Below are 26,800 nucleotides of genomic sequence, written 5' to 3'. Positions count from 1 at the left end.
CGCAAAATATTGGAAGTTAGGTATGGAGGTGCGAATGATTACGGGGTACGTCATACCCCAAAGAAAAAAAGGGACTTTCTGTACGCAGTATGTAAGCACCATGGTCCAGACACGAACAACAAAAGAAAGGACACACGACCACGAACAATGGACCTGAAGTCCTGAACTGCGGCTGAACCTGAAACACGATGGATGGCTGGAGCAGACAGAACTCGCCTCCAAACTACTTCTGTGTACATACACTGTCAAGTTACGTCACACTTTCCAATCTCCCTCGCCCCCTTTTAACTCAATCAGATCAGATCATCCAACCCCTCGAGTCTGAGTCTGGAACCTGAGGCTGAGAGTTTCTCCATAATTATTACATCACACATGCATCTGATCTACTCCGTACTGTACCTAATGCACGAGATACATTACACTCAACACAACAACAGGCGAGGAAAAGAACCGGAGCGTTTCAGATTGATTGAGATATACTGTGCATACCATACCAAACGGTCGGGTCTGATGGGTTCGAGTAGTTAAAAGCAAGATCCATCAATAAAAATCTAACATTTACCTGTCCACATTCCACGGATCGAGATACCCGCGTGCCGTACCGCGTGTTTATTCCATTCTAGATCCTTGGATCTGAACTGCGGGAGGCGAACCGTGGCTGAACTCGCGTTTTCCTACGCCACGTCCCGGATTGAGTTATACTCCCATCCGATCTCGTTGGAAAACTTAATCTAGGTACGGATGTCGGATCGGATCGATCCATGGTGGCGGGCTTGATGTTGATGTTGATGAGTTGTCAACGTTGATAAAGGATAGAGTTTCTGCTTGGAGTCTTTATTGAATGGGTCGGGTCATCTCCAGAAAACATGGATTATTTCTCCTATGCAGTAGATTCATCGCACATGAGTAATTAGCCGTGGCTGGTCGCCCAGAAAGCTAGGTTGCGCACGCAAATCTGCAAGGCTGGGGGCTTAAGAAATGGAGCTTTAAATGGGATTGCGCAAATTTGAAGCCTTCAAAAGAGATGATAATCGATATATCATTCGTCGACTTGCATCGACCGATATGACTTGTAATATAAATTCTACGAGTTGCTTTATACAAGGTACATCGAACGTAAGTAATTATAGCAAATTGCTCTGTCGTCCATCGTGTTCGTATTCCTACACTTCACTTCCAGATTCTGAGACAAAGAGAACGGGCTTTATAGCTAGCCACTTGGACGATCCCCAATTATGATTACCAAAGCTTGCATGTCGGCTCCTTCACTGGACAGTTGAAGGCCTCCCTGAACTCTCGAGAGTTCGCCATCGTGCCCTACAGATGAAAGTGTCAGTCGTGTCTCAAGAAAGCACAGATATCATAAAAGATGCAATCGTGAATGTTGAAGAAAATGAGCCACGTACAATAATTCTCGCCGGCTTAGGGGCGTGCGGGTCGTTATAGATGGCACGAATTGCGGCCTCCTTGGTCGTCTTACTGCACCACCAGCTCGCGTACGAAACGAAGAAAAGTTGCTCCTTGGTGAAATCGCTCAGCCCGGGAAGCATGGGATCGGAGGAAGCATCATCTCGCTTCTTCCACGCGTGGAATGCCGCCGTGAGACCACCTGCATCGGCAATGTTCTCACCCAAAGTGAGACGACCGTTCACATGGAGTGGCTTGTCGTCGGGTCCGGGGACGGTGAAGTTGGAGTATTGATCGACGAAGCATTGAGCCCGTTGCTCGAAAGCCTCGACAGTCTTGTTGTCCCACCAGTTTGTGTAGTTACCTGTCTGGTCGTAATGCCTACCGGTCGAATCGAAAGCTGAAGGTTGATTAGTTGGCAGGTTTAACATCCTACTCTGTTGGTCTTCCACTTACCATGAGACAGCTCATGTCCGCTCACCGCTCCGAAAGCTCCATAACTCAAGTACAGAGGGGCGGAGGGCCCGTAGAAAACTGGAACCTGCATAATCCCTGCAGGGAAGACGATCTCGTTTCCTGGAGGATTGTAGTAGGCGTTCACCGTCGGCGCACTCATTCCCCATTCATCGCGATCGGCCGGTTTACCTAACTTCGACCATTCCCTGTGCAGATCGAATTTGGCAATCGATACCTGATTTTCGAAGAAGGTCTTATTGGATAGCTCCAAACCCGCGTAGTACTGCTTCAGGTTTGCGGGGTCCATCACGTTCGGACTCTTGGTAGGGTAACCGATCTTCTGGATGATGTTCCCGACCTTCTCAATACCCAGCTTTCTCACTTCGGGTGACATCCACTGTGTCTGGTCCAAGGTGAATACGAAGCGCTCCTTGATATCCGACACGATCTGGTCTCCAAGCTTCTTGGCCTCCTCGGAGAAGGCTTCGAGAACGTAGAAACGGCTCAGAATCCAAGGAAGCTCATTGTCGACAACGCTGATGCACTTGCGCCATCTGTCTTCTCTCGCCTTAGGATCCTTGCCCTGGAGCTGGTTGTTAAATTCCACGAGGGGAGTTATCCTGCGGTCTTCGATGCTAGAAGCGTAACCCTGAATGGCCTTCCATTTCAGGAACCATTGAACAGTCTCAGTTGAAGTCACCTTCAATATCGTGGAAAGTTCCTTGAGGTAGGACGGCGATCCGACGATGAGACGGTTAGTTGTGAAATTCTCCGGGCCCAGAGTCGCGATAATGTCAGAAAAGGAAATTTCCGGTAGCAAAGAATGAACCTCATCAATGGTTCGTGGGTTGTAAGATTTAGTGACATCCTCTTGAGTTTGCGTATCCGGAGTTGCGTTTGCAAGCTTTGTCTCAAATGCCACAATATCATGAGCCAGATTTCCTTCGAGTGAAGAGGAGCTCTCGCCTCTGAAGCCTCCAAGGACCTTTTCTAGCACTGCGGTATAGTCGGCCACATTCTTCGTGTTGTTGTAATATTCCCTCGCAGGGAGTCCTATCTCACGCGGAGGAGCAACAAAGATCGCAACAGAGTCCGGGTTCCGATCATCTTGCTGTGCAGAGGTCAAAAAAAAGTTCTTGAAGGTTATAATTGGAAGTTACTTACAGAAATCGAGAAAGACGTTAGAGCTTCAACTCCGATTTCCATCAGATACACCACTGCGGATGTCAGGTTCCCCGCCGGATAGATTTTCTCAATTTGGGCCAAGATATCCTCTAGGGGCTTTGCACCACGCTCTCTGAGAGTGGCCTCATCCACGCAAGCATCATACTGAGCCTTCAACTTCTGGAAGACCTCGGCATCGGCCGCTTCGACAGCGGTCTTGACAAGAGGCTGCGGGGATTCCAAGACATGACGTAGGAGGGTCTGAGAGTTCTCCTCCATGTATGTTCCAGCGAAGATAGACCCCTGGTCTGGGCGCATGTCATGGCGTTCACGCCAACCTCCGCAGACGTATTGATCAAAGTCGGTGCATGGATCAATATTGGTGTAGTTAGGATCCAAGTTGTATAGGATCTCAGATGCAGCGTGTATGCACTCGGGTGTCTGGCACAGCGAGGGTGCAGCAATGTGCGGGGAAGGAGTATCTTCCAAAGTCTCCTTAAAACGCAGCCCTACTCAGAGCCGTTAAACAAAACCGTAACGGGTATGCGGGAGGGTTGCAGATAACACGTACCTGAGGTTATATAGTTCTTAACGGCAAGGTAGCCGATGAAAGTAATTACCGCAGCCCATTTCAAGAACGAAACAGGCTTAGACCATTTGCATCTATTGGGCCTATAAAGGTAAGGCCGATGAGAACTAGGGATGCCGTCCGAGTTCCGATAATGCATATCTCTATCGCTGGCTTCAACATTTGGGAGCGATTCTTCCCATCTCCACTTGTCACTGTGATTGTTTAAGTCATCTTGATCATCCAAAGAATTAGCTTCCCCGGTGTACTCACCCTTTCGGTGCCGATTTGATCATAATGACCTGTCAAACCCGACGACCTTATCCAAGGTCGTGAGGAGTTGGCAACCAAAAAGTTACAATTCAGATAAACGAAGAGGAGAAATCAATTAATTATATATAGACACGATGTACAATGGCATCAAGGTACATCTGTCCTTGTTGGGGAGACAATTGATTGTTCCAGAGGTTTAAAGCAAGGAGGTTGGTCGTATGATGAGTCAGCCGCGTTGTGACAGGCACGTCACTTGAGCGGTGAAACCAGCTCGCCTCACTTTTCCACTGGAAGTGTTTAAGCTTCACTTTCAAAAGTCTAAGTAGAAACGATTCAGATTCAATTGTTTTTATTCGTCTTTCGATTCACCGCTTTGAGGAACAACAAAGTGAAACAACAGAACGCCTACTATGCGATTTCCGATACTCTTGCCTGAAGGCGGAAATAAATCACGCGCTCCTGATTGGAATAGCTGGACCTGGGAACTGGTCACCTAGGTAACTGATTCTCAAAATACCTTAAAAGTATAGCCGGAGGTAGCTAACATCACCTACAAGCGGTGAGGGAAAAGCGTGAAGGATAGATAAGGTGTTTGATATGCTAGAAATGAACCTCGGTCTAAATGTTGGAATCGCAGGGAATTCACATACTAAGGGGGTTGAGCTCTTCCCAACGCTGACGTAGAAGGTTATTTAAGCTTTGTAGTACCTCTCCAAGCTCTGCCATCATGATGTACATGGTGCAGTACTGTGTACATTGTACAGAGGACTGTATATACACTGCATACAGTTGCCCGGGTGGACCCGATTTCGCTTCTCCGCATGGAGATCGGAAGCGGTGCGGGGAACCGTCAGTCTGACGCGCTTCTCCACACCAAGATAAACTGCATCGCACGTTCCACAATGACGGTGCTCTACGACTTTCAGCCTTGCTGAGGGGAAAGGAAGCAGCATCTCTTCCTTGGCCATGTCAGGATAACTGCAGGAATCTCGTTTTCGGGTCAAATTCTCTCTCTTTCTCTGCACGACTATCTCCAAATCATAAGCATCATTGGCTGAATAAGACTTAGATGGAGTCCTTCCGACAACTAGGAGAACAATCTACTGCGTACTAATCTGGCTGACATAACTACTTCCGTCTACCAATAACTATGTCTGGGTCCCGGTCCCAGACTAGGTAATCTGCAACATGCAGGATCCCATCCAAGCGGACCGCTTTTGGGTACGATTGAGGCGGAACGGTAGGGCTGTTATCGAAGATCCCATGTGTTCCCATGCCCCATGTCAACGGGCAAACCTTAAACATTAATAATCTTAAGCAATGCTGACGTGAGCGAAAAGCATGCAACCAATAAACGCCACAACGGGATTTGCAAGCCCTACTGTTCGGGCGTATCTCGTGTTACGGCCATTAGGCTACGGGGTATTGTAGGTGGTTTAGCCCACAAATCAACTGGTTTTTGGTCTATGCTCCGTGTGGTCGCGGTCTTTTGGTGTTTGATCCCAAATGAGGAAGTTCCAGGGTTCTAAATTCTACGAAAAAGGCGACTTCGGGGACCTTCCGAACCCGAGATCTAGACCTACTTCCATTTTAGGTAAATGATTGCTATCGTGACTTTACTTTTTATTTTTATGATCAATGAATTTTATAGTTTTAAATGATTCCAGCGGCTCTGACTACACCTTGCATTTGATCTCTTTACTAGTTAACAGTATGTCCCATGATCGGGTGGCGAAAGAGGGCTTCCCATTCTTGTAACTCAATTATCGCTTATATTATGCGGTCTGAGATACAGTCACTCAGGACTTCCAGGTTTTATCATTTTCCTAAGCGGGGAAATGGTACGTCATTACCAAAAAGAATTGACGTGCAACTCTCTACCATTGCTAGCATAAATATCATAATAGTCAGATCAGTACGCTGTCATACCATGGAAAGTAACCGGGACGAAGACACTTGTCCCTTGCAACGGAGTGCCGACGGAGATATAGCAACTAATAATAGTTTCAGGAGACAGCAAAAACTGTTTCATCAAAAGTACTTCAAAATCTGGCATGTCCTATAACTGGCAGCTCTAGTAGGAGGTCATCATTGTCTTGCGCAAACCTTGACTGACTGATTTATCCAAGAGGTAGTAGATAATAGAAAGCAGAAATAACAGTTCGATAAACCAGAGATATCATACCCGGTACCGGTCTATTCAGGTACTGTGGATCAATAGACAACCTACATTTATTTTCTTTCCAAGAACAATATACCACCGACTAGAAGGGAGCGCATCAAGAAAACTACTCCGCGGAAAGAGTGGCCTCGTAGATGAGCCAGCAGCCGCAAAACGATAACGTGCTTGTTCCTGATACATCTTTTTTTTTAATATGTATTGTACATGTACCTACCTAACGTAGCTCACAGTTATGTAACATGTAGGGCTGTTAAATGATATGTTCCCATGCTACATGGCCGCAGTTGTAGAATTGGGAACCATGACAGGAAACAAAATTTGCTCTCTCCTTTATATCAACTATATAGTCACATGTACTCGAATAAAGCGGCTTGACAAATACTGAGTCACAATTGTAATGCATATATATGTACAGTACAAAAAGACTGGTATAATGTCATAATATCCAACTACATCTACATATAAGAATCCTTATTCAAACAATCACACAATATATTAATAAAAGATACCAGGCAACGCTGAAACAAAACTACGCTTGCTTTCTGCTCCAAGAAAGGTAGAATGCAACTCATTTCCATTTTCATCTAATGACATGCGGGGAAGCCGAAAATACGAGAAGATCTACATCAGTTCCCCCCATTCCCAAGACCGTTAAACCAACTAAGCCCCCATCAACGCATCTAACTCCGGATCGACAACAACCAAGCCCCCCACGGACCAATAACCAATCGTCGATGCACAACTACCAGCCGTCCAGACCTCCCTTACCGCCGGAGCTTTGGTCGGAACCTTGTTTTATAAATAGAAATCTATATACCGTCCTGCTCCCGGTAGATATAGTATCTTAACTTCATTGGAATATAGCCCAGACTAGACTAGACCAGACCAGGCCCAGCTGTCAGGAGCTCCCGCACGTATCCTGACTCTGCGTGCTGCAGAAACCACGTGTGAGCCACGCGCGCGCACGGGGATCGGGGGGCAGCATGTGTGGAATTTTGTGGAATTGGCTGTATGTGGAAATGCCTTGGACGGTGTTATTTCATAGGTCGATGGCCTACGGTGAACTTTCTTTGATTAGATACCTATATCAGAACGTTATTATTATAAGAACTTGTCCGCTATGGCTTGGATGTGTAGAATTGATGGATTGTCAGGAAAAAGGACACCTTTCTAATTAAACGAGTGCTATGCGTACTCGTAATTGTTTTTATGAAATGGTATAAGGAGCTACCTTGAAGGGAATCTATAGCTTCATTAGAATAAACAGTGGATTACCAAATGATGCAAAACAACAACGAAGGAATTCGATTAAAGCAGCATGCTCAAATTATTTTTTCCCTTTCTCAGAATTTCTACAGATCATGTTAATAGCAGGCAAAAAATCAAGAGCATTTTAAAAACAACTGCAAACCCATCTCCCACAAATGGGGAAAGGAAACACCTTGACCTGAATACACAGATGTTCCTTCTGGCATTAACTTATTTTCGACACCTGTATGATGCCAGAGAGCTGCCAGAGTTCTTTGCTTTTGAAGATTGCCTACTTACTGTCTGTGCTGGGTTCTGATCCCACACCACCAGTTTGAAAGCGTTAAGTTCTAGTACAGAGAACTAAATGCCTAGATACAGACTACATTATGTATCTGTACTACTCGTAAAAAGAATAAATAACTCGATAGGTAGCTAACAATGACAATTACTGGAGTTAATAGAGCTGCTGGATGTCTCCGTTTCCTCCAGACGCAGCAAGTGGTGACGCAACCCAGGTGGTCTCGAATCGAATCCAAGGCCGGGTATGGGTACCATCGGCCCTGTCTGTGACGTCTCACCACCAGTTACTTACCTGGTACCAGGGCACGGGCAAGGGGACGGTACACAGCGGAGTCCTCCGCACTCCGTCTCGGTCCAGATCTCTTTCTCCGTAACATAACTCCGTCCGGGGCCAGGACGGAGTCGGGAAGTTCCGCCTACCTTGGTAGGTACACAGTTAGGTGCCTACAGTCCCACCAGTGAGTGAGGGTAAGAGTAGTCGGTGACCATACTGGCGGGGTTCAGCTCGGCCAAGACGGTGAGCTGATTTGATCTGACATGCAGTCTTCCAATAGGTTATCTACTCCGTACCTAGATAGGTCCACTTCGCAGGGCTTCGCTTCTAAAAAGGGGGGCAAGGCACAAGGCTACCTGCCCCTAAGGCGCCCCGGGCAGGTTATGGTTATGGTTATGCATTAATTAGGTACTTCCTAATGCAGAGAGGATGGAAGTGGACGACGCATGGCCATTATTGTGGACGATCCCTAGTATACCCGTACAGAGTATGTACACCCCTGTCTGGTCTGGCTGGCTGTCAGACATCTGTCCAAGGGCGGGCTAGGCCAGGTCCCGTGTCTGTCGTAATGAATCTTTTTCTGCCCATTAGCATTCACATTAAAGATCTCCCGCGCTGGTTCGATTGCATCGATCGATCGATTGATTGATAGGGCTATCTATTAAATGCACGGAGTAGACAATATTCGGATATATTGTACAGAAGGGCTATTGCTACCAAGACTTTTTATTGAAGTTCTAGAATGCGAGCAAGGCTAGGTCGTATGGCGTAGTAGCCTAGTTTCCAAATACGGTACTACGCACATGCATTAGGTCGATATATGTACATGTCAGTCTAATCTGCCTGTCAGACAGGATGGGTGGCGTGGCTGGATGCGGTTCCGATGTCGTGCTGGGCTGCGTACTGTGCGTACTGTGGCTGGTCCTTAACGTCAGTCATGACTCGTGTGTGGTGCGGATCCGCACACGATGGGAGGGGGGGGGAGATGCTTACTTGGGCAGTTAGTTGAAACTTGGAAGTCTAGGTGGATGGAGGGGTATGCGTATACGGAGAAATTGTATATGTGATTTTTCGCAGAGATGAAGATATGGAGTATTACACAGCTAGTTCCTCTGAAAGATAACCTGAAGCTATCTACAGACTGAGAAAAAAGAAGTACATCATTCAAAACATTCGATATGACTGTAGACAAAAGTCAACCTTCTACTCCCTCCAGAGGGCCATCCTCACTGATCCAACATGCTGCAGTTACCCAATTACATGCCAATATAATCTATCGCATCATATCACATCACACCGCACATCGCCATGTCGGTATAGTTGGTCCCTTCGCCAGAAATAAGAAAACGAACGCCGGCCACTCGCTGGAGTGAGTCCCATGATATCATAGACAAAGGCATGAACATAAAAACGACATTGGAGATAAAATTAAGAAAAGAGAAAGGACATTCGAAGCAACTCTCACAACCTATCGTCCCACTGTGCAAACGTAGAATCCGTATTAAGCCTCATCGCGTCCCTACTATCAAAATAGGACTCGGGACCCCGATATATCATATCTGGATACGGGACGGCATCGAACCTGTCCGGCATCAGCATGAGATCGCTGAAGCCCCCGGACGTGGACGTCGAAAACACCTCCGTTGGATTGTTCATCCCGCTATCACCACCACCGCTACTATTGCTACTATTTCGGAGCAGGTCGATCTCCGTCGTGAGCTCCTTGATCTTCTCGTTCAGCCGTGTGACTTCGTCCGCTTGTCGGGAGTAGGATTGTAGCAGGTCCTGGTGTCGCTCGTGGAGGGTCTGCAGCTGGGACTCGAGGTTCTTGACGTGCTTCTCTTTGCGCTCGCGGAAGGCGCGCTGGGATGCGCGATTTTGGGCGCGGCGGCGCTGGAAGGAAAAGACAGACGTCAGCGAAGCTGTGCACCGCGTGCTTCATCGAAAATCGAGGGAAAAAGATGAAGTAAGACACGCGAAGTTGCTGAATACGTACCAAATGCATACTGGCTATCACCTCTTTATCCTTGGGAATGCTTGTCCTCTGTCTTCGATCTTGCTCGTGAGCTGCAGTGGTATTTGTCGCGGCATAGTCGGCGCGAATATTTGTATTGGAGAAGAACGGAGCCTGAGTTTTGTCGAATGGAAGGAGATCATAAGTGCCCGCAAGCCCCGCGTGATACAGCATCTGTCTAGACTGCTATTGCGGTCAGCAGTTGTCGAAAAAAGGCATGAGCATGTATGCTGATGGATAACTACAGACAGCACATACCGCTGGAGAGCCCGGACTCGATGAGTCTGAGTTTGTGTCATACGACTGTGGGAAGGAGAGTGGGAGTGAGCACAGGTCTGGCGAGCTGGACGGTGAGCTCACGAATTGGGATGCCATTAATAACGTATGCTGTTAACACGGAGTGTTGGATAATCTGTATGCGTATGGATATAAGCAAGGTATTGTTTCACCTGTATCCTTCGCGATGAAATCTGAATGCAGACAGCTCCCAAGTTATGCTTCGTTCAAAGTTGGACTGAGGACGCGAAAGTGGCGAGCATCTACTAAATATGTACCTAGAATAGGTACCTGATAAGATACGCAAGCCTCAGTCCCATTCGGTCGAACATGGCCGGCCACCTTGCACAAAAATTAATAATTACTGCGTCAACCCCAAGTGATGTATTTCCTAACCGAGACCCAGACTGGCGGCTGCAAAAACGACCAGGGATCTTCTTCCCATCAATCAAAAGGCTGAAGCTTCCATGTGTACAAGGTGATGGATGCCCTGGCCTGTCTGGGCCCAGGCTAAGTCCGATCTTGACAGATAGGCTGGGTAGCCTCGGATGAGAAAAACAGGATTATGACGTCCTCGGTCCTCCTTAGCGCAGGGTTGGAGGATCAGGTAATAGCCTCGCTGCTTACTGATACAGCATCCTACAGAAGCTAGTCATGCGAGAGCGGCCTGGTTGGCGGGCAGCGCTTCAACCTGCATTGGCGAGTCGAGAACTTGCAGCCAGCCTGTCACCGGGGTGGGACGCGTGGTAGACAAGAGGCTGGCTGTTGCCAACTCTGGCAGTGACATGCATCCATATTCCACACGGGTGAATGCTTCAGGTGAACAGAGAGAGCATGGCTTTTGCCTGCCAGCGCGGCCGAGAGATATTCGAAAGAGGGTGACTCTGAAGCGCCACTCCATCGCGGCCAGATGATCTCGAGAGCGCTCTTCTGGACTAAGTATGATCTTTCACAGGCCTGTATCCTTTTGTCCGAGTTCTGTTCTGTTGTACAATGGTGATCTGGGCGTTCAGCTGGGTCAACGGTCCGATTAGGTACGCTCCCTCTTCACAAAAGGTGTTAGCCGTAGGTAAGTATCCGCCCACGCAGTCTCTTCGAATCTTTGAATATATAGAAGACTCTCTTGTTCCAAGGACGGTTCCTGCTGAAGACGGGTCGGTCTCTAGCACCACCATGACCCCTCATCAGCTTGCCAAAGAGCTCGTGAACCGTAAGACCTTGGCATAAACGTCGCACGACTTGGCCGCCAATAGAACGTGGGAGCATGTGTCTTCGAGTGGATCAAGCCGACTGCGCCGGAGGCCCCGACCGCCTTTTCAACAAGCTCATCTTCTTTAGCTGGCAGCCCAGACACACGAACGGGATGGATTCCTTTCCTGCTCCTTTCCTGCTACAGAGACGCTGATTGGAATCCTTATTTCTTTGCATACTGGCAGCTTGTTCTGCACTCCGTACCTGACTCCTCGATTATCCTAGATAAGAAGTACCATCGCTATCAACCTGGAGCTCAGATTTCACTTCCCCACCCGGTTGGTATCTGAGCCAAAACGGCCCGAAAGCTAAACTCAACTGAGAAGGACAACGTCTCAGCAAGACTCGATGCTACTCTTACATCGACCTCAAAGGTGAATCCGAGATGCTCTCATGTCCATCGGGATTTGAATAAGATTCCAACCTTCCTTGCGAATTGGGCTGCAAAGATACCGCCTGCACTCCGCCATGCTGTACCTTCCCCACATCCTCGAGCCGTGCCTCGATAATATTAAAATGTGGGCTTTTCCCACGGGCGCTCGTTCCTCTGCTTCATACATTATCGTTGCGAACTTCTATTGAAATGTCCTCGTGATGAAATCAAGTCTCTTCGTGCGTGTGCAAGATAATTAATTCTGGCCTTGAATGAAATGCACCAGGTCAGGTACCGAATCGATTTTCCGAAGGGTTCGGATGCGATTTGAGCGTGGAACGTGGGTTATGCTATTCAAGTCCTGCTCCATTGATCGGCTGTGATAGCTGGCTCCCCTGCAGGTAGCGCCCGGATCACGTCTTCCGACGACGGCTGCGCCAGTAACCTAGGCTAACCTGAGGCGCCAGCCGTGAACGACCGTACTGTAAAGTATTGTCAAAAGCACTATGAGCGCTTGGAGAAGAAAAACCGATGAGATATTTGGAATGGTCTTGAGTTGTGAAACCATATCGACAGCCCTTTGCCATACACTGGGGATGTTTCCGTGGTACGACTGTATGTTCCCCGGATTTGATCCCATACTAAGGGTCTTGTGCAGCACAACGCATCGGGAGACCATTTCGGCCAAATCTTTCTGTTAATGTCTTACAGAGTCGTGGAATATCAATGGGATCTGTCACCTTCCAAACCTCGCGTGCAAATGGGATTCTGTCAGTTTGCTACAACAGCAATTGGTTTCGATCGCGACCAGCTTTCAATATCCACGCTGTGCACTCAGCAATTACCCCGTATATCTCCAGAATTCAGAGATCCAAGGGGACGGTAAAACGGCAAAACGCACAGGAATCGTCCAAATTGGCGTTGCCGCTGGGCATGACTAGCATGCACACCGGCAACCATGCCCTGTCGAAAAAGAAACATTGTTTTGAGTCCCTGATACGTCGACAGCCAGTGAAAGGCAAACATGTACTCCGTATGACAAATCAAAAATTTCCATTATTTCTCATGAGCGGGGTTGCTTCTGGTGGTACCTATACATATCAACCCGTTGGCGCCTTTCCGGATAATACTCGTTATGCCAGTACCTATACAACGGCATCGAAACTAGAGTCTTTCGCCCCCGACTCTGCCACCAATTGACCATCGTTCAAGACACGTTGGAGTGCCGAATTCAAAGAGCGCTTTTTGGCACAGTTCGCTCGTGGTTGCAAGCAGCCATTTCAAAAAAAAAAAAAAAAAAAAAAAAAAAAAAAAAAAAAAAAAACTTAAAAAGTAGCCACCACATATCTCATACGCGAAGGACTCGGAGAAGTACACGGCATCCTGAAGAGCGCGGACCACCCGTAATAACGCCGTTCCAGGACAGAGGGTCATCTCTTTCTGCTTTTGATAATTTCCAGACTTGAGAAGGCTTGACAATGGCTGAATCCACCGCACAGATCAATCGAAGCGTCGAACAATCTACTGAGCAGACCAACCCAACCCATGCGAATATCGAAGTCGACCTCGAGGCTACCGACAATGAATCTACTTATGACCAGGAGATTTCGACATACACCGCTTCTCTCACCTCGTCGGTCCTTAATTACAGACACGAAAATGGTAGAACTTACCACGGGTATCGCGATGGCGCTTATTTGCTGCCTAACGATGAATCAGAGAAAGATCGCCTGGACATGATGCATGAAATGATGTTGGTAATGCTTGATCGGCAACTCTTTCTTGCACCCATCGACTCACCACGACGTGTTCTCGATCTGGGCACGGGTACTGGAATTTGGGCCATTCAGTTGTACGTAGTAGCATCCTAGATCCCCATTCTGGTGCCGTTGTCTACTTGTACTGACAAGGTTACCGACTTAGTGCGGATCAATTCCCTGCCGCTGAAGTCGTCGGCACCGATCTGAGTCCTATTCAGCCGTCTCTCGTCCCACCAAATTGTAAATTTATCATAGATGATATGGAGGATGAATGGGTGAACGAACAACCATATGATTTTATCCACGCCCGCTTCCTGGTAGGCGGTGTCAAGAATTTCTCCAGGCTGTTGAAACGATGTTACGAGCATACTGCGCCTGGAGGATGGGTTGAATTTCAGGACTGGGACACGAGACTGTACTCAGAAGATGGAACCCTGAAAGGCACATCTCTTGAAAAGTACTACAAGGCTATCCTTCCAGCATATGACAAGGCAGGAGTTCTTGTCTATCCAGGACCGTATTTGGAAAACTGGTTCCGCGAAGCAGGTTTTGTGGATGTCCATGCTAAAAAATACCGGCTTCCCCTGGGGACGTGGCCAAAGGATCGATACTATGTATGTATATACGCCCCTGGGAGTGCTACATGAATTGCTTGCATCACTAACCACTGAACCAGAAAACCCTTGGAACTTGGAATCTGATGTCAGTTGAGAGTGGCTTTGAAGCAGCAGCAATGGCCGTGTTGACAAGAAATGAAGGATGGTCGCAAGAACAAGTGTCTGCTCTTGTGGAAGAGGCCTGGAATGATGCGAGGAGTCATAAAGTTCATGGGGTGTTTGACTATTACTTTGTCTACGGCAGAAGGCCAGAGTGATCTTCTGCGGTGCGACTTCCCGGTCGTACTAGGTCGGAGATGAAGGGGTCTCGGTTCATGTCTAGGCAATCAAGCCGTGGAGGCATCGTTTCGGTTTTGGGATTTCTTGCAATGACATTCTACACATCTGTCAAAGAGCCAAGTGTAAAGCCCTGCTACCTTGTTGTTTTTCCACTCATGTATATACCTTGTTTAAGGGTTTGACATTTCTCTCTCTTGGACTTTTGCGAGAATGGTTATCTTTATCCCGTATGAATAGCAATCAAGTATGATAGGTAGATACGTACCTACTTACATCTAGCTGATTGAAATCCTCGTTTAATCATCTACGCAATATGTCATCCATCAATGCATGGCTATTCTAGCTTCTCAGCTAACATCCATATCAACTGTGTTGGGCGGATCTTATCCAAGAGATCGCATGGTCTCGCCCGGCTCAGATACCGTTATGTCACCTTGCCATCGTCGGTGATGAAACATTTAGTAAACCTATCGTTAACACAATCGTCTGTCCCCCTTTTTTTCTTTATCTGTGAGCTGTTCCATTCCAGTTCCATCCTTATCCTACGCAATGGGAATCAAGTGTCGGCCTCTGTCAGCCCTAAGAGAAGGTTCTCGTCTCGAAAAATCACAAAGACTCGAAAGGTTTTTCTGAAATCATTGATCTGCTCCTCAGCCAAGTATTCCGCCCGCCTAGATTTGCATCAGCTGGAAAGCAGGAAGCCAGAAGGCCAGCAGGCCAGCAGGATGATGCAAGTATTGAGAGAAAGACTGACAGTGTGTGCCATCTTTGACTGAACTCGAGCCTGGGTTGGATATACTAACGGTCCAAGTCTTCACACACAATCTGGCTTGGCTAAGGATGACAGTAGTGTGTCCCAGCGAGAAAGAAAGCAAAATGCGATCTGTGAACTGTCCTCGAATTTTTATTTGTTTTTTTTTTCTTCCAATTCCCCCTACTTGTGCGGCTTGTGTCATCTTTTCTTGGCCATACACGTGTCCTGGCACAGTTTTCCCACCATCAACTCTTTTCTGCGCAGCGGGGCTGAAACTGGCCAAGAACCGCCAAAATCACCAGACTCAGCTGGGCATGATCACCTGTGTTTCTGATTGATTGATCGAATGAAACAATGCAAGAACAAGAAGAACTAGTGGAGAATAAATTAATGAGAGAACATGTGTTTGTCTCTTATGATTTGGTTTCCCCTGCTACAAAAACAGCCCTGAGATGGAAGTCTTTTTTAACTTTCGGATTTAGTTGTCCAAGATTCCATCGTCTTTTTTTTTTCTGTTGTCGGCATGGCTAATTCTTGATAAACCTTTATATGCATAATTCTTTCATTCTATTGGATTAGACCGGAATTCATAGATCACAAATGCCACGTAAAATACGGATCTCCGGGCGTGGTATGACACTCTACCACCCCATCTTGCATGTTTCTTTTTCTCCCACCTAAGCTCATAAACTGTCTATTAGGTACATGGCTTCAAATACTGAATTGGAGGGCAAACTACCGATGGCGGTTTCCAGTCTTTCACCGTGTCAATACGGGTTTGAAATCGAAAGGGAAGGAAGAAGAGAAACGGTCAAATGATAAAAAGGAGACCCCGATCTCTCGAAAATTCCTAGAGAACGGTGCCACGAGTTTAGCCACGCTTCTCATGCTGGGATTCGCTGGCTACTCGTACAACCAGTACTACAAGCAGCTGGTTCTCCAGAAGATTGAGAACGCGTTTGCCAAAGGTTATTCCACGGGGGAGCTGGCGTCGCTCGGTCAGGACATTCTGTGTCGCGATGCGTCGCAGCAATTTCGGGTCACGAGGCCAGAACAGCCCGTGATCGATGCCATTGTCGACGGCAGTACCGTTGGGCATTACCATCTTCTCTTTGGCGAGAAGGGGACTGGGAAGACCTCCATGTTGCTGGAGGCTATGCGGAAAGTCGATGGAAAACGCGTGGCCATGCTCGAGGCACATGGTGATCTGGAAGTGTTCCGACTTCGACTCGGGAAAGCCATCGACTATGAATTTCACGAGGATTACATCGGTGGTCTGTTCAGCATTAAGGGCCCACGAGTCACCACACCGTTGCTGGATATCGAACGAGCGCTGAATAAACTCGAGGAGGTCGCAATAAAGCACCGTAGTGTCCATGAGAAACCTCTGATCCTTATGATTAACAACATCCATCACTTTCAGGAACATATGGACGCTCAGAATCTGCTGACACTGCTACAACAACGCGCTGAGCTATGGTCGGGAAGCGGGCTGGTGACCGTTATCTTCACGAGCGATGAATATCGAACCACGGAAAAATTGCGGTCGCACGCCACCCGGATGCAGGTGCTGAATGTCCAGGATATTTCGAAGGACCTCGCCATCAGATCATTGCGGGAGTATCGATGGCGACGCTTCCAGGAGAAGGTGCCGATGGACGTATTGAACGAGGTCTACAGAAAGGTCGGAGGTCGCTTATTCTTTTTGGACCAGGTCGCAAGATCGGAGGACATGTTGGAGACCTGCGATGCCATCTGTGAAAGAGAGGAGAAATGGCTGCTAAGCCAATGCTGGATTCTAGGCAGGGAGATGGACGGTGGTGCCGTAGATCAACAGAAGTTCTCCGTAAGGCGGCCTCCCAGCTATTTCTCCGGCGAATTCGAGACTCACTCACATGATGATAATGAGCAGGCTGCAGCAATGGTGCTGGCGAAGACCTTGGTCGATATGGAACGGGATGTCAAAGACGATCCTGATGACGGTTGCCGACTCCCGGAACTTCCACTACACAAAGCTAACGAACTCATGGGTCGCACGGATTACATCCAGGAGTTGGACCGCATAAACATCATAACAATCGACTCCAATGCGGCTGTCAAGGCTGACTCGATACCCATGCAAAACGCGTTTCGAGCGGTGTGTGGTGCGGTCGGTTTTGAAGACCGTTTGAAGGCTACCCGCACGCGGCTGAAGAATATTGCGAGTCTAAAACGGACGAGGGAATTAACTCTCAAGGATTTATGGGGGAATGGTCGGTATGAGGTACTGGCGAAAGGAGAGTCGGCTAGAAATAGCACGGTTCTTTCCATCCAGAAAGCGCCACAGTAGAGCTGAGATTTTTTTTGTCGACGTCAAATTATTAGACCGTACCGGGTACAGTAAAAATTCACTCCCCAAATGCTTGGCGCAATGCTCTGGCTGCCCAGGTACTCTCTCACAGTAAGAACCTGTACTATAGCAGGTCGGCCTTCTACTGAGCGTCTCATCAGCATGCTGAAGCCTCATGGCAGCACAACCATGCACATTTTGTCGATTGTTTTACTGCATTATATTTTAGGCTCGTGATTCCCTTTTCGTCAACATCTAAATCTGTTCGCTTATGGTAATGGACTGATGGAAGATGAATAGAACGCCTCTAGACGTGTCCCGATGATTCTTCAGTTGTGGGAAATGTCTAGCCCTCTCAATCAAGCTCGGTGACTTCCTAATCGCGGCTTATAGACAGTGTATATATAATAAATGATCTTCAAAGTGACTTAATACTTGAGGATAAGATGTTACAAGAAAAGAAATAAACGGCGAAATATCTGAAAGAAAACAAACATCTCCCTTCATCCTGCCTGTGATTGGGGTTTTCTTCGGAAGGTCTTAACGAAGTAATAACATAACAGCCCAGCAAATCTTGATTGATATAGGACTGGTCAGTAACAGTTGTATGTCACTACAATACTGTCCAGTAATAATAAATACTTCTAGCCACCACATAATCAAGAGGAACAAGACAACTCGAGTCTATTTATTCCCCACATCCCGAGATTCGAGTAGACCTTGGCAGCATGATTTTACTTTTTCCCATTCGCCCTCCCAAACCCCCTCACCCGCAGGACATCCACTCCGTACGGTTTTTATTTCTGCGCCGCTGTTCGCTGCGATGATTGGTGCGGCTCCAATTGGATTGGAAGTCCAGTCCAGTCCAGTCCGGTAAATAGCGCCCGTTGTGGCTCCCGAGCGCGTTCTTCGTCCCCCCTGGGGGACCGGCGCGACTCGACTCTCATCAGACGGTCGCAGTAGTAGTATAGCCGTCCGAGAAAACAAGGATGTCGCGCTTTTCCGCGGACTATGAAGAAGAAATATTCAAATTAATAAGTATGACAGGTGGGAGCAGGCGAAGAAGGTATCAGAAAAATATCAGCTACAAAGTCAGGTAGATGTTATCACGACCATGAAGATAAAAAATGAAGATAAAAATACCGCAACTTTTGAAGACATGTGCTCAGCAGCTTAGGGGGCAAAAAAAAGGTTACTCGATAAAAAAATAAAGGTAGGCTTATTTAAGAACCTGATATTCTACTGAGGACTCGGACCCAATTATTGCTCTGCTTGGGGAACTTGGACATTATCATAGAAATCCACGAAATTGGACAGAAACGACCGTCATAGATAGAAGAAGATACAGTGACCAATCCAGCCCATGCAAGGAAGCAAGCAAGCCCATTAATAGAAAAAAAAAGCCAAGTATCGCCACGGCCCGGGCCTAGTTGATCAATAATATCAATATCCTAGCCAACCCCCCTGCAGCCGTTGAAAAACAAAATTGAGCGAACGGCGCAGCAGTTTTGCTGAGCCGTTTTTTCCCGCCATCCTGAAAATGGATGGGTACAGCAAGCCCCCTTCCTTCCCTTCCCTTCGAAATTTTCATCAGCACGAGATTCTAGAACCTTGGCCTTCGGAAGATTTCCTTTTTTTTCTGAAGAGCTGACACCTAAGCTAATAACGATAGCCAAAGTTAAATTGAAATTAAATGAAGCTTCAATCAAGCTTGTTTTTGTTTCCCCCTTTTATTGTATTACTACTGCGTAGGTAAGTACTGTGTATGGAGTTACTAGTAGGCTGTGCAAAGAAAAGAAAAGATGAAATGAGATTAATTAAGTGCTGATCGTCTCTTCATACCTGAGACTAGACTAAGGTTGACAGCGGGCCGTTTCTGTTTCAGCAGGCTGCGGGAAGGGCCTGTACTGCGCCGCATGAAGTGCAGATAGGCAGGTACCTGATGCACAGACTACTCGAGATACGATAGCAATTGATCAACGGACAGAAAATGTACTCCGTACCTATCTAAATAAGTCGTCCTGAATAATATATAAGCATAGAGGAATAGCCATCTTGTTACGCAGAAATTGATTTGAAACAAGGAACCAGTGCCCTGGACTCAGATCCGTCTAATCTCACTTTTTTTCTTCTTTCTTGGAGCTTTGATACTCTATTGTCCTGTGCAAAGGTCAAGTGGCATGCACAAAGAAAAATAGAACGAATACACATCATAACGCAGAAAATTTGGAGAGGAAACTTGCCACGCAAGCAACGAAGCAGGGGTCAACGTCTGTCATCTGTCATCTGTTGTCTGGAGATGGGCAGACTGGAATCAGCCTAACTCCATACTGTCTATTCCCTACAGGGTGTACTTAGCTATTCTTCTCCACATGCGAGGTTCCCTGTAGGTAATTTGGCTACCTACCTAAATTTTCTATCTCAGTCGGAACTTGGCCGTGTTCGTAACCACTGTAACTGCCCCCAAATTCAGGGGACGGACGCCTTGACTACCTACCTAGTGTACTCTGTATAGCTCGATCTAGATGTATCGGCTAGTTTTCTATGAGTACGTAGCAGGTTGCCTAAACTGCGCCGTGGAACTTTCCTTTTCTTTTTTGGCGCTACCACTCGTATGACCTGTAAACTGTCACAATTCGAATGCGGAGGGAGCTAAGTCATGACCCCAATAGTCAAGACACAGGCTAGGATTCCAGAAGCAGAAAAGAAGATCTGTCATATGCATAGTTTCATGCACATACAAGACTTACGTCTTAATTCGTAGCTACTCTCGTCGACACGAGCCAAGCTGCTGCCAAGTTTTTTCCAACCCCAGCAGACAGACGTCCGGCCGTTATCAAATTTTCTAGGTACTGTACTATTATTATCTAGTGCCGTGCGCCAGTTTCAATAGCCGAACCTGGCAGGCCCGGGGAGGAGAGGCTCCGTTATAAGGTTGCTGCCGAGGTGTTCCGTTATCATGATATGGACGTGAATCCTCCATAATTAGTTCTGGTACCCCTTGGCAATACGGACATATTCCGAGTTCTGGTACAACTGTCATCAACCAGCGGAAAACGTGGTTTGAGATGTTTTCTTGTTCCTTTTTCGAAATTCGAAACGGGACACCGTTCCGGTTGAAAGTCGTTGACTTCTGGAACGCCAAGCGGGAAGAAACGAGACCCCTGACTAGCGACTAGCTGCCGCCTGAAACAGGATAAACCAAGGTCCGAGCCGAGGCTTGAAGCTACCTCTTCCGTACACTCCGCTCGTCTGATGTTGCGATTCCACTTTCCTGCTCACTTTTATCTCATTGTTTCGAAAAAGGGAAAAGGAGGAGAGGACAGGTTGATCTGATTTATTTTGCTCCGTGCGACTGCGGAGAACGCTGTACCGAGCATGGCGTCCGGCATACGGTGGCCTCCGCGCTGTATGATATGATATATTATTAGGTTCCAGTGCGAAACATGCTGAAATGGGCCCTTTTCCCAGTAGGGACTCATGACAGGTGGAATGCTCCGCATTATTGGTGTCATGGTGACTTGCAGACACACAGTCTTCATTCCTGTGGGCTTCTGGGATACCCCGGGAACTTCCCGAGGGCACGCACCTCTTCAGATTCTTCAGGCGTGGCCCCCGTGCAGGACCACGCCTCTGATCTGCCTCTGTGCGGGTTACATGTACGGGATACATGATGCACTGGTGGATGTCTACATAGTACAGACATCGAACAGAGGGTCGAAAAGCGGCATGCAACCATGGATGATAGGAGACATGCACGGCGCATGCGCGAAGAAACAGGCCCCTTTGCAGGCCGCGGATGATCCGCGCAGCAGAAATCATGCTGCGTGCCGACGCTCGTGGCTCATGGCGCCAGGACGGTGCCTTGCTGAGGCCGCAGCAGCGGGGCTCTTTGGCTGCGAGTGGCCCGGCGGGCATTTAGGTGGTGTTTAGAGCCCAGTAGGGAGGCGGCGGATGGGCCCAGGGGAGCTTCACAGCACGACGACCTCGGGCCTCCCTTGTGGAGTCCCGTTCCATCTTCTTTAAGCGATCTGGAAACCACCTCCCCGCCTGTTCCTGGATGCGGCAGACATGCTTCCGTCTCGTCCATGCTTCCACCTTTCTTCCCTCCCCTTCCATCCTCTCCGTGCTTGGACCAGCTGGACGCGCGCGACATTGCCAGCTCTGGCTGATCCTGTGGTAGCATACGGACCTACGGAGTTAGCTATCTCGATCACTCGCAGCGTCGCGCACGGAGTACGGGCTACTCCGTACAGTCGCTGGTCCACACAGACCAGAGATCGACGACTGATCAAGTCACCGAAGCCGCGTATCTTGCGTTACCTTCCCACCTCCACTACGATCTGAGACCTCGAGATCTTGAGCACGCGACGACCCTCAGCCTTTCGTCTCGAGCGCCTTCAGATCCCTCCGATCCAGCGCCTTCCTGGCCTCCATCAATTGGCGTAGACAACGCTGGTGGGAAGATAGCCACGTCGACAGGGAACACAATTGGGCTGGTTGGGATATCGGGACACTGGGAGACGTCGCAAACGCCCACCGCAGACAACTAGCATCCCCAGACGAACGTGGCTCATTTCGATCCTGCCCCGATTGCTGCGGCCAAAAACTATCAGCAATTGCAATTCGACAAGGTGTGTGTGTGTGTGTGTGTGGCATGGACTGCTTGTCGCAAGTCCATCGCTGCTGCTAGTTGACCTCTAGTAACTAACCACTCAGCAAAGTGTAGTGTGTTACAGATTTCGCTGTCCTATATCGTGTCCATCAGGTTGGTGAACAATTCCATCGCACCGTCCCGTCAGACGTACTTCACCACCAGTTAGCGCCTCCGCCCACGTGTATTCTGAAGTCGAACCCTTCGTGGCTTAGCACGTGTGCTGCGTATCGCTGGTCAAATTCGGAAATGCCATGCTTCTTTGTCTATCTTCAAGTTGGGCTCTTTCAAAGAAACATTTAAACTCACCCGATACGAAAATCTTTCCTTAGCTCCTGTTTCGAGTTTTCCACCTTTCATTGAAAGATCCTCATACTGACACACGAATTTGTGGAAAGATCATGGGTTGTGTAAGCTCCAAACCCGCTGATTCAGCGGACAAGGAGGCCTCGCAGCAGAATGCGAAGATCGACCGGATGATTCGAAATGACAAAAAGACTCTTGACCGGACCATAAAGATCCTTTTGCTTGGTATGTATATCCAAACAGACTTTTCTCGTTTGCGCGGCAAAAGGCACAATGGTTATGAATAGGTACTAAAGGTTTTGGCTAGGTGCCGGAGAATCGGGAAAGTCCACGATCATAAAGCAAATGCGAATTATCCACGCTGGTGGATTTCCTGAAGATGAACGCCGTCAGAACAGAGCAGTCATATACTCGAATATCATTGTTGCGTTCAAGGTCCTGTTGGACATAATGCGAGCGGAGGAGATCCAGTTCGAGAAGGAAGAGAGCAAGGTATGAATGACTTTTTTTAATTTGTATAGATCGTTAGCCTTCAGAGACGTTGCTCACACTTTACGTTTCCCAGCCTCTCGCAGAATTCATCGACAACACGGAGCCAGATGTTGGCTCGGAGGAGGCATTCTCGGATCTGAAAGTCAAAGATGCTATGCGGCAATTGTGGGATGATTCGGGCGTGCAACAGGCCGTTGCTCGAGGGCATGAGTTTGCCCTTCATGACAACCTGCACTAGTAAGTCTGGACCAAGCTCTGTGCGGTATCAAATCCTGTAGTGTTAACGCTGCGCCAGCTTCTTCAACTCTCTGGACCGCATATTCACGCCTGGTTGGCTTCCTGATAACCAGGACATGCTACACTCTCGTCTTCGAACAACAGGAATTACGGAAACGCTCTTCGAGATGGGCCAAATGAACTTCCGAATGATGGATGTCGGAGGCCAACGATCTGAGCGGAAAAAGTGGATTCACTGTTTCGAGGGTGTTCAGTGCCTTCTCTTCATGGTCGCCTTGTCTGGTTATGACCAATGCCTGGTCGAAGATCAGAACGCCGTAAGTAAACCTTATCCATTGCTCGTGTGTGGCGCCTTCTAACCATGTATATGACGTCTAGAATCAAATGCATGAGGCAATGATGCTCTTCGAGTCACTTGCGAATGGCGAATGGTTCAAACGAAAACCTATTATCCTTTTCTTAAACAAGATTGATCTCTTCAAGGCGAAGCTTCCAATTTCTCCCGTTTCCAAACATTTCCCGGATTATACTGGCCCGGACACCGACTTTGATTCTGCCGCAAGATACTTTGCGGACCGCTTCCGCGGTATCAACCGCGTGCCGGAGCGCGAGATATATATTCACTACACCAATGCTACCGACACGACTTTGCTGAAGGCAACCATGGACTCGGTACAAGACATGATCATCCAGAAGAACCTCCATACCCTTATCCTATAGAACAGCAGACCGGGAGGAACGATCACCATAACAAAAAGGGGGCCGAATCTGTTGACGATTTATAATTAGATACGTGAGATGCTCATCTCCTGCAGGTTTCTTTGCATCCCTCTCCGAATCTCACTTTCCTGTAATTCCTACTACGTTTCTTTTCTTTTCTTTTTTTCCAATCTTGGTTACAACGTGACTCGATCATGAGCACTGTGTCAGTTTACATTACCTTTTTCGTTCTCAGCTCGTGGAAATCCTTTTCCTACTTTTGTTACATCTTAGCGCGGAGGCTCTTATCTGATATGACGCTATACCACCCATTTCCTTTTAGTGTTTGCATACCGGCTTCTAACGACTTTCCTTTTCTGATATTTTTCTCTATCAGTCGGCATCTGTGACGATTTCCATCTATTGATAGCCTCGTTGACCTTTTCATTCAGACCCTTAGTCGGGATGTAGCCCCAAAACATCCATTTCTGAAACTATTTTTGAGCAAATTGAACTCTTACTAGCCTACCTCCCTGTGATCATTATCTTATCCCTTTAATTGGGAGGCAGTGCCGCAGAATATTGACTGTTATATACTTTTCCAGATATTTTATTATTTTCAAGAAAACAGGCTCCTTTCCTTTCGTTGCTTCTGCAATCTTTTATCTACGGCATATCCCGACGTTCAACGCTCTCATATATCTACTCGGTTTCGTGCTACAAACTGCTGAGGATCTTTATTACAGTCTGTGCCTTTGAAGCTTCCGCAGAGCATGATACCTACACGCTCCAGAGTACAGGTTGTGAAGGGGTCTATGGAACTGGGAGGGAAGTTGTATGTTAGTGAACACGGAAATCCAAAAGCGATCGCAGTCAGACTTTAAAACAGAATAACACAGTAGATCTCGTGGGCGTAGTCAAACGCGAGACGAGGCCTGGTAATGGGATTGTTTCGTCGACCTTGGAACTGCCATTGGTCTCACAACTTGGCGTGCCAAGCTAGAATCGCCATCGCAGCAGCTGTGCGTTAGGAGGGGATCGTCTTGTGACGAGTCACTGAACAGACAGTATTCCGCCGATCCTAGGGAGGTATCCTGGTCCTTTGCCATCTCCTTTGAATGAGGTCAGTCCTTATCCTGCTGGCTATATCACATGATAAAATGGTTTCCCCAGTATAAAGAAGATTTTCCGGCAGTCGAATGCTCTAAACAAGACCATAAGCTCCAAGAGAAATGCATGGAGCTACATGAAACATAGCTGTAGTTGTAGTTACTCTACAGAGCCGGAGTGCAGCTTGGCGCTTATATAAGCAGCGACCGCCTGACCTGACTCCGACTCCGGTCCAACCTCGCCTTCGTCTTCGACCTTGGACCTTCGCTCTAACAGCTCTCAACAACCTCGTCCTGTCCGACTCTCTTTGGGGTACCAGAGGTCAGGATGCTCGCCTCCTCCTTACTCCGTGTCGCACGGCCGTCAGCCGTGCCACTTACCGGCGGCTCGATCCCTTCCACGCCCACGGTTGCCTCCTCGTCGAACGGTGTGCTCGCTACCGTTATTCGTCAAGCGCAGCGCCGATACTCCTCCTCCTCTTCCTCGAAGCCACCAGTGCCTCCAAGCGATGGTCCAAGGCGCATTGACGCGTCTGCACCTGCGAAGGGAGTGAATCCGTCGGGAAAGGCCTCACGCGAAGCGAAAGCTTCCAAGCGGAGAAATGGACGGCAGTCTGTGAAGTCGAGTCAAGACGCGGCTTTCCTGAACCTGCCCAGCGTTCCCTCGACGCAGCATATGCAGCCGCATGGTCGGTATACCCATTTTACTTGTGACAGTTTTTGTACAAGTTGAAAAAAAAGGCAGCGCAGAAACTGACTCCGCCTGCCGCAGACATCCATGTAGCATCATTTTTCTCCATCCACCGTCCCATCTCACTCAACACCTCCGTTCCCCAACCGACCAGCAATGAAGCGTTCGATTCCCTTTTCTCCTCGAACAGGCAGCCCAAGAACGAGCCGGAAGACGTGATCTACACTCTCTCGTCCGCGGTCCAGACTCTCGAGAATGCGGCGCATCACCAGCAGTACGCTCTCTCGGAGATCGAAGACCTACGCCACGCCATCGCCGAGCCTGAGGCGATTCATCTCGACGGCGTCCCTGCGGTTTCGATCGAGGAATTCGTCAAACGGCTCCGCCCGTTCCACCCTCCTCCTCCACCGGTGCCCGTGGACGAAGCCAAAGCCGCTGAGTCGATGCGGAATGAGGCCAACCGGGAGACCTCATCGCAGAGCTACACGACTGTCGTGACGATCCGCGAGTCGACACACGCGGACGGGCACAAGACGTACGAGGCCCACGCGTCGCCCTTTGTCCGTAACGAGGACATGGAGGCCCCCGGCGTGATTGACGCTGAACACGCTGTCATCGAGGAGCCTCAGGATTCATCTTCTGGCAGCACCTACATGGAGCGCCTGCGCCGCAACCGGGTCATGCACGCCATCAGCGTCAAGAGGCAGCGCAAGCTGAAGATGAAGAAACACAAGTACAAGAAGCTGATGCGGAAGACGAGAACTCTGAGACGGAGACTGGATAAGGCCTAGACTTTTTCACTGTTATTATTATCTTATAGATATCTATGTGTTTAGTATTCATGTTTTCCTGTTCCTTGTTAGATTAGTTTGATTGGTTGTTGGGCTTTTGATCCCCTCCCATTCCGAACAGGTTCGGGCTGAGATTATGTTCTGAGTGGCCCCTCTATCTCTGTTTCTATCTCTATCTCTCTCCCATTCAATCCTATCCTATCATACCATATCATATCATATCATATCCTATTTCTTTTTTTATTTTTTTACGGCATCTAGGTCTATTTCTGGTGTGAATCATTCCCCCATGC

At 48.1% G+C, this 26,800-nt stretch overlaps 7 protein-coding genes across 7 annotated transcripts; 4 read left to right on the top strand and 3 right to left on the bottom strand.

Moving 5' to 3' along the window:
• Nucleotides 1-1,239: 1,239 nt before the first annotated feature.
• Nucleotides 1,240-3,891, bottom strand: VTN00DRAFT_8294 (uncharacterized protein; the record flags this gene model as incomplete). Its single annotated transcript, XM_069435132.1, has 6 exons — nucleotides 1,240-1,317; nucleotides 1,407-1,807; nucleotides 1,864-2,974; nucleotides 3,028-3,536; nucleotides 3,599-3,810; nucleotides 3,869-3,891. 6 exons carry the CDS (start codon nucleotides 3,889-3,891, stop codon nucleotides 1,240-1,242), a joined length of 2,334 nt encoding a protein of 777 aa, XP_069286560.1.
• Nucleotides 3,892-9,336: 5,445 nt separating this feature from the next.
• On the bottom strand, nucleotides 9,337-10,264 carry VTN00DRAFT_8293 (uncharacterized protein; the record flags this gene model as incomplete). The annotated part of the gene is made up of 3 exons (XM_069435131.1): nucleotides 9,337-9,768; nucleotides 9,872-10,072; nucleotides 10,148-10,264. 3 exons carry the CDS (start codon nucleotides 10,262-10,264, stop codon nucleotides 9,337-9,339), a joined length of 750 nt encoding a protein of 249 aa, XP_069286559.1.
• Nucleotides 10,265-13,267: 3,003 nt separating this feature from the next.
• On the top strand, nucleotides 13,268-14,423 carry VTN00DRAFT_8292 (uncharacterized protein; the record flags this gene model as incomplete). Its single annotated transcript, XM_069435130.1, has 3 exons — nucleotides 13,268-13,641; nucleotides 13,713-14,163; nucleotides 14,226-14,423. 3 exons carry the CDS (start codon nucleotides 13,268-13,270, stop codon nucleotides 14,421-14,423), a joined length of 1,023 nt encoding a protein of 340 aa, XP_069286558.1.
• Nucleotides 14,424-15,799: 1,376 nt separating this feature from the next.
• VTN00DRAFT_8291 (uncharacterized protein) lies at nucleotides 15,800-17,528 on the top strand (the record flags this gene model as incomplete). Its single annotated transcript, XM_069435129.1, has 3 exons — nucleotides 15,800-15,830; nucleotides 15,901-17,045; nucleotides 17,112-17,528. 3 exons carry the CDS (start codon nucleotides 15,800-15,802, stop codon nucleotides 17,526-17,528), a joined length of 1,593 nt encoding a protein of 530 aa, XP_069286557.1.
• A 3,844-nt stretch (nucleotides 17,529-21,372) lies between these two features.
• VTN00DRAFT_8290 (uncharacterized protein) lies at nucleotides 21,373-21,714 on the bottom strand (the record flags this gene model as incomplete). Its single annotated transcript, XM_069435128.1, has 1 exon — nucleotides 21,373-21,714. The coding sequence occupies one exon, from the start codon at nucleotides 21,712-21,714 to the stop codon at nucleotides 21,373-21,375; it is 342 nt and encodes a 113-aa protein (XP_069286556.1).
• An 869-nt stretch (nucleotides 21,715-22,583) lies between these two features.
• VTN00DRAFT_8289 (uncharacterized protein) lies at nucleotides 22,584-23,937 on the top strand (the record flags this gene model as incomplete). Its single annotated transcript, XM_069435126.1, has 5 exons — nucleotides 22,584-22,713; nucleotides 22,796-22,980; nucleotides 23,054-23,217; nucleotides 23,276-23,534; nucleotides 23,596-23,937. 5 exons carry the CDS (start codon nucleotides 22,584-22,586, stop codon nucleotides 23,935-23,937), a joined length of 1,080 nt encoding a protein of 359 aa, XP_069286555.1.
• A 1,416-nt stretch (nucleotides 23,938-25,353) lies between these two features.
• VTN00DRAFT_8288 (mitochondrial 37S ribosomal protein mS38) lies at nucleotides 25,354-26,507 on the top strand (the record flags this gene model as incomplete). The annotated part of the gene is made up of 2 exons (XM_069435125.1): nucleotides 25,354-25,714; nucleotides 25,798-26,507. 2 exons carry the CDS (start codon nucleotides 25,354-25,356, stop codon nucleotides 26,505-26,507), a joined length of 1,071 nt encoding a protein of 356 aa, XP_069286554.1.
• Between the last annotated feature and the right edge of the window lie 293 nt (nucleotides 26,508-26,800).

Source organism: Thermoascus crustaceus (assembly GCF_041956765.1).
Source record: "Thermoascus crustaceus strain CBS 181.67 unplaced genomic scaffold VTN00scaffold_5, whole genome shotgun sequence".
NCBI lineage: Eukaryota > Fungi > Ascomycota > Eurotiomycetes > Eurotiales > Thermoascaceae > Thermoascus > Thermoascus crustaceus.
The sequence above is the reverse complement of the archived record's forward strand: the minus strand, read 5'-3'. Positions and strand labels throughout refer to the sequence as shown.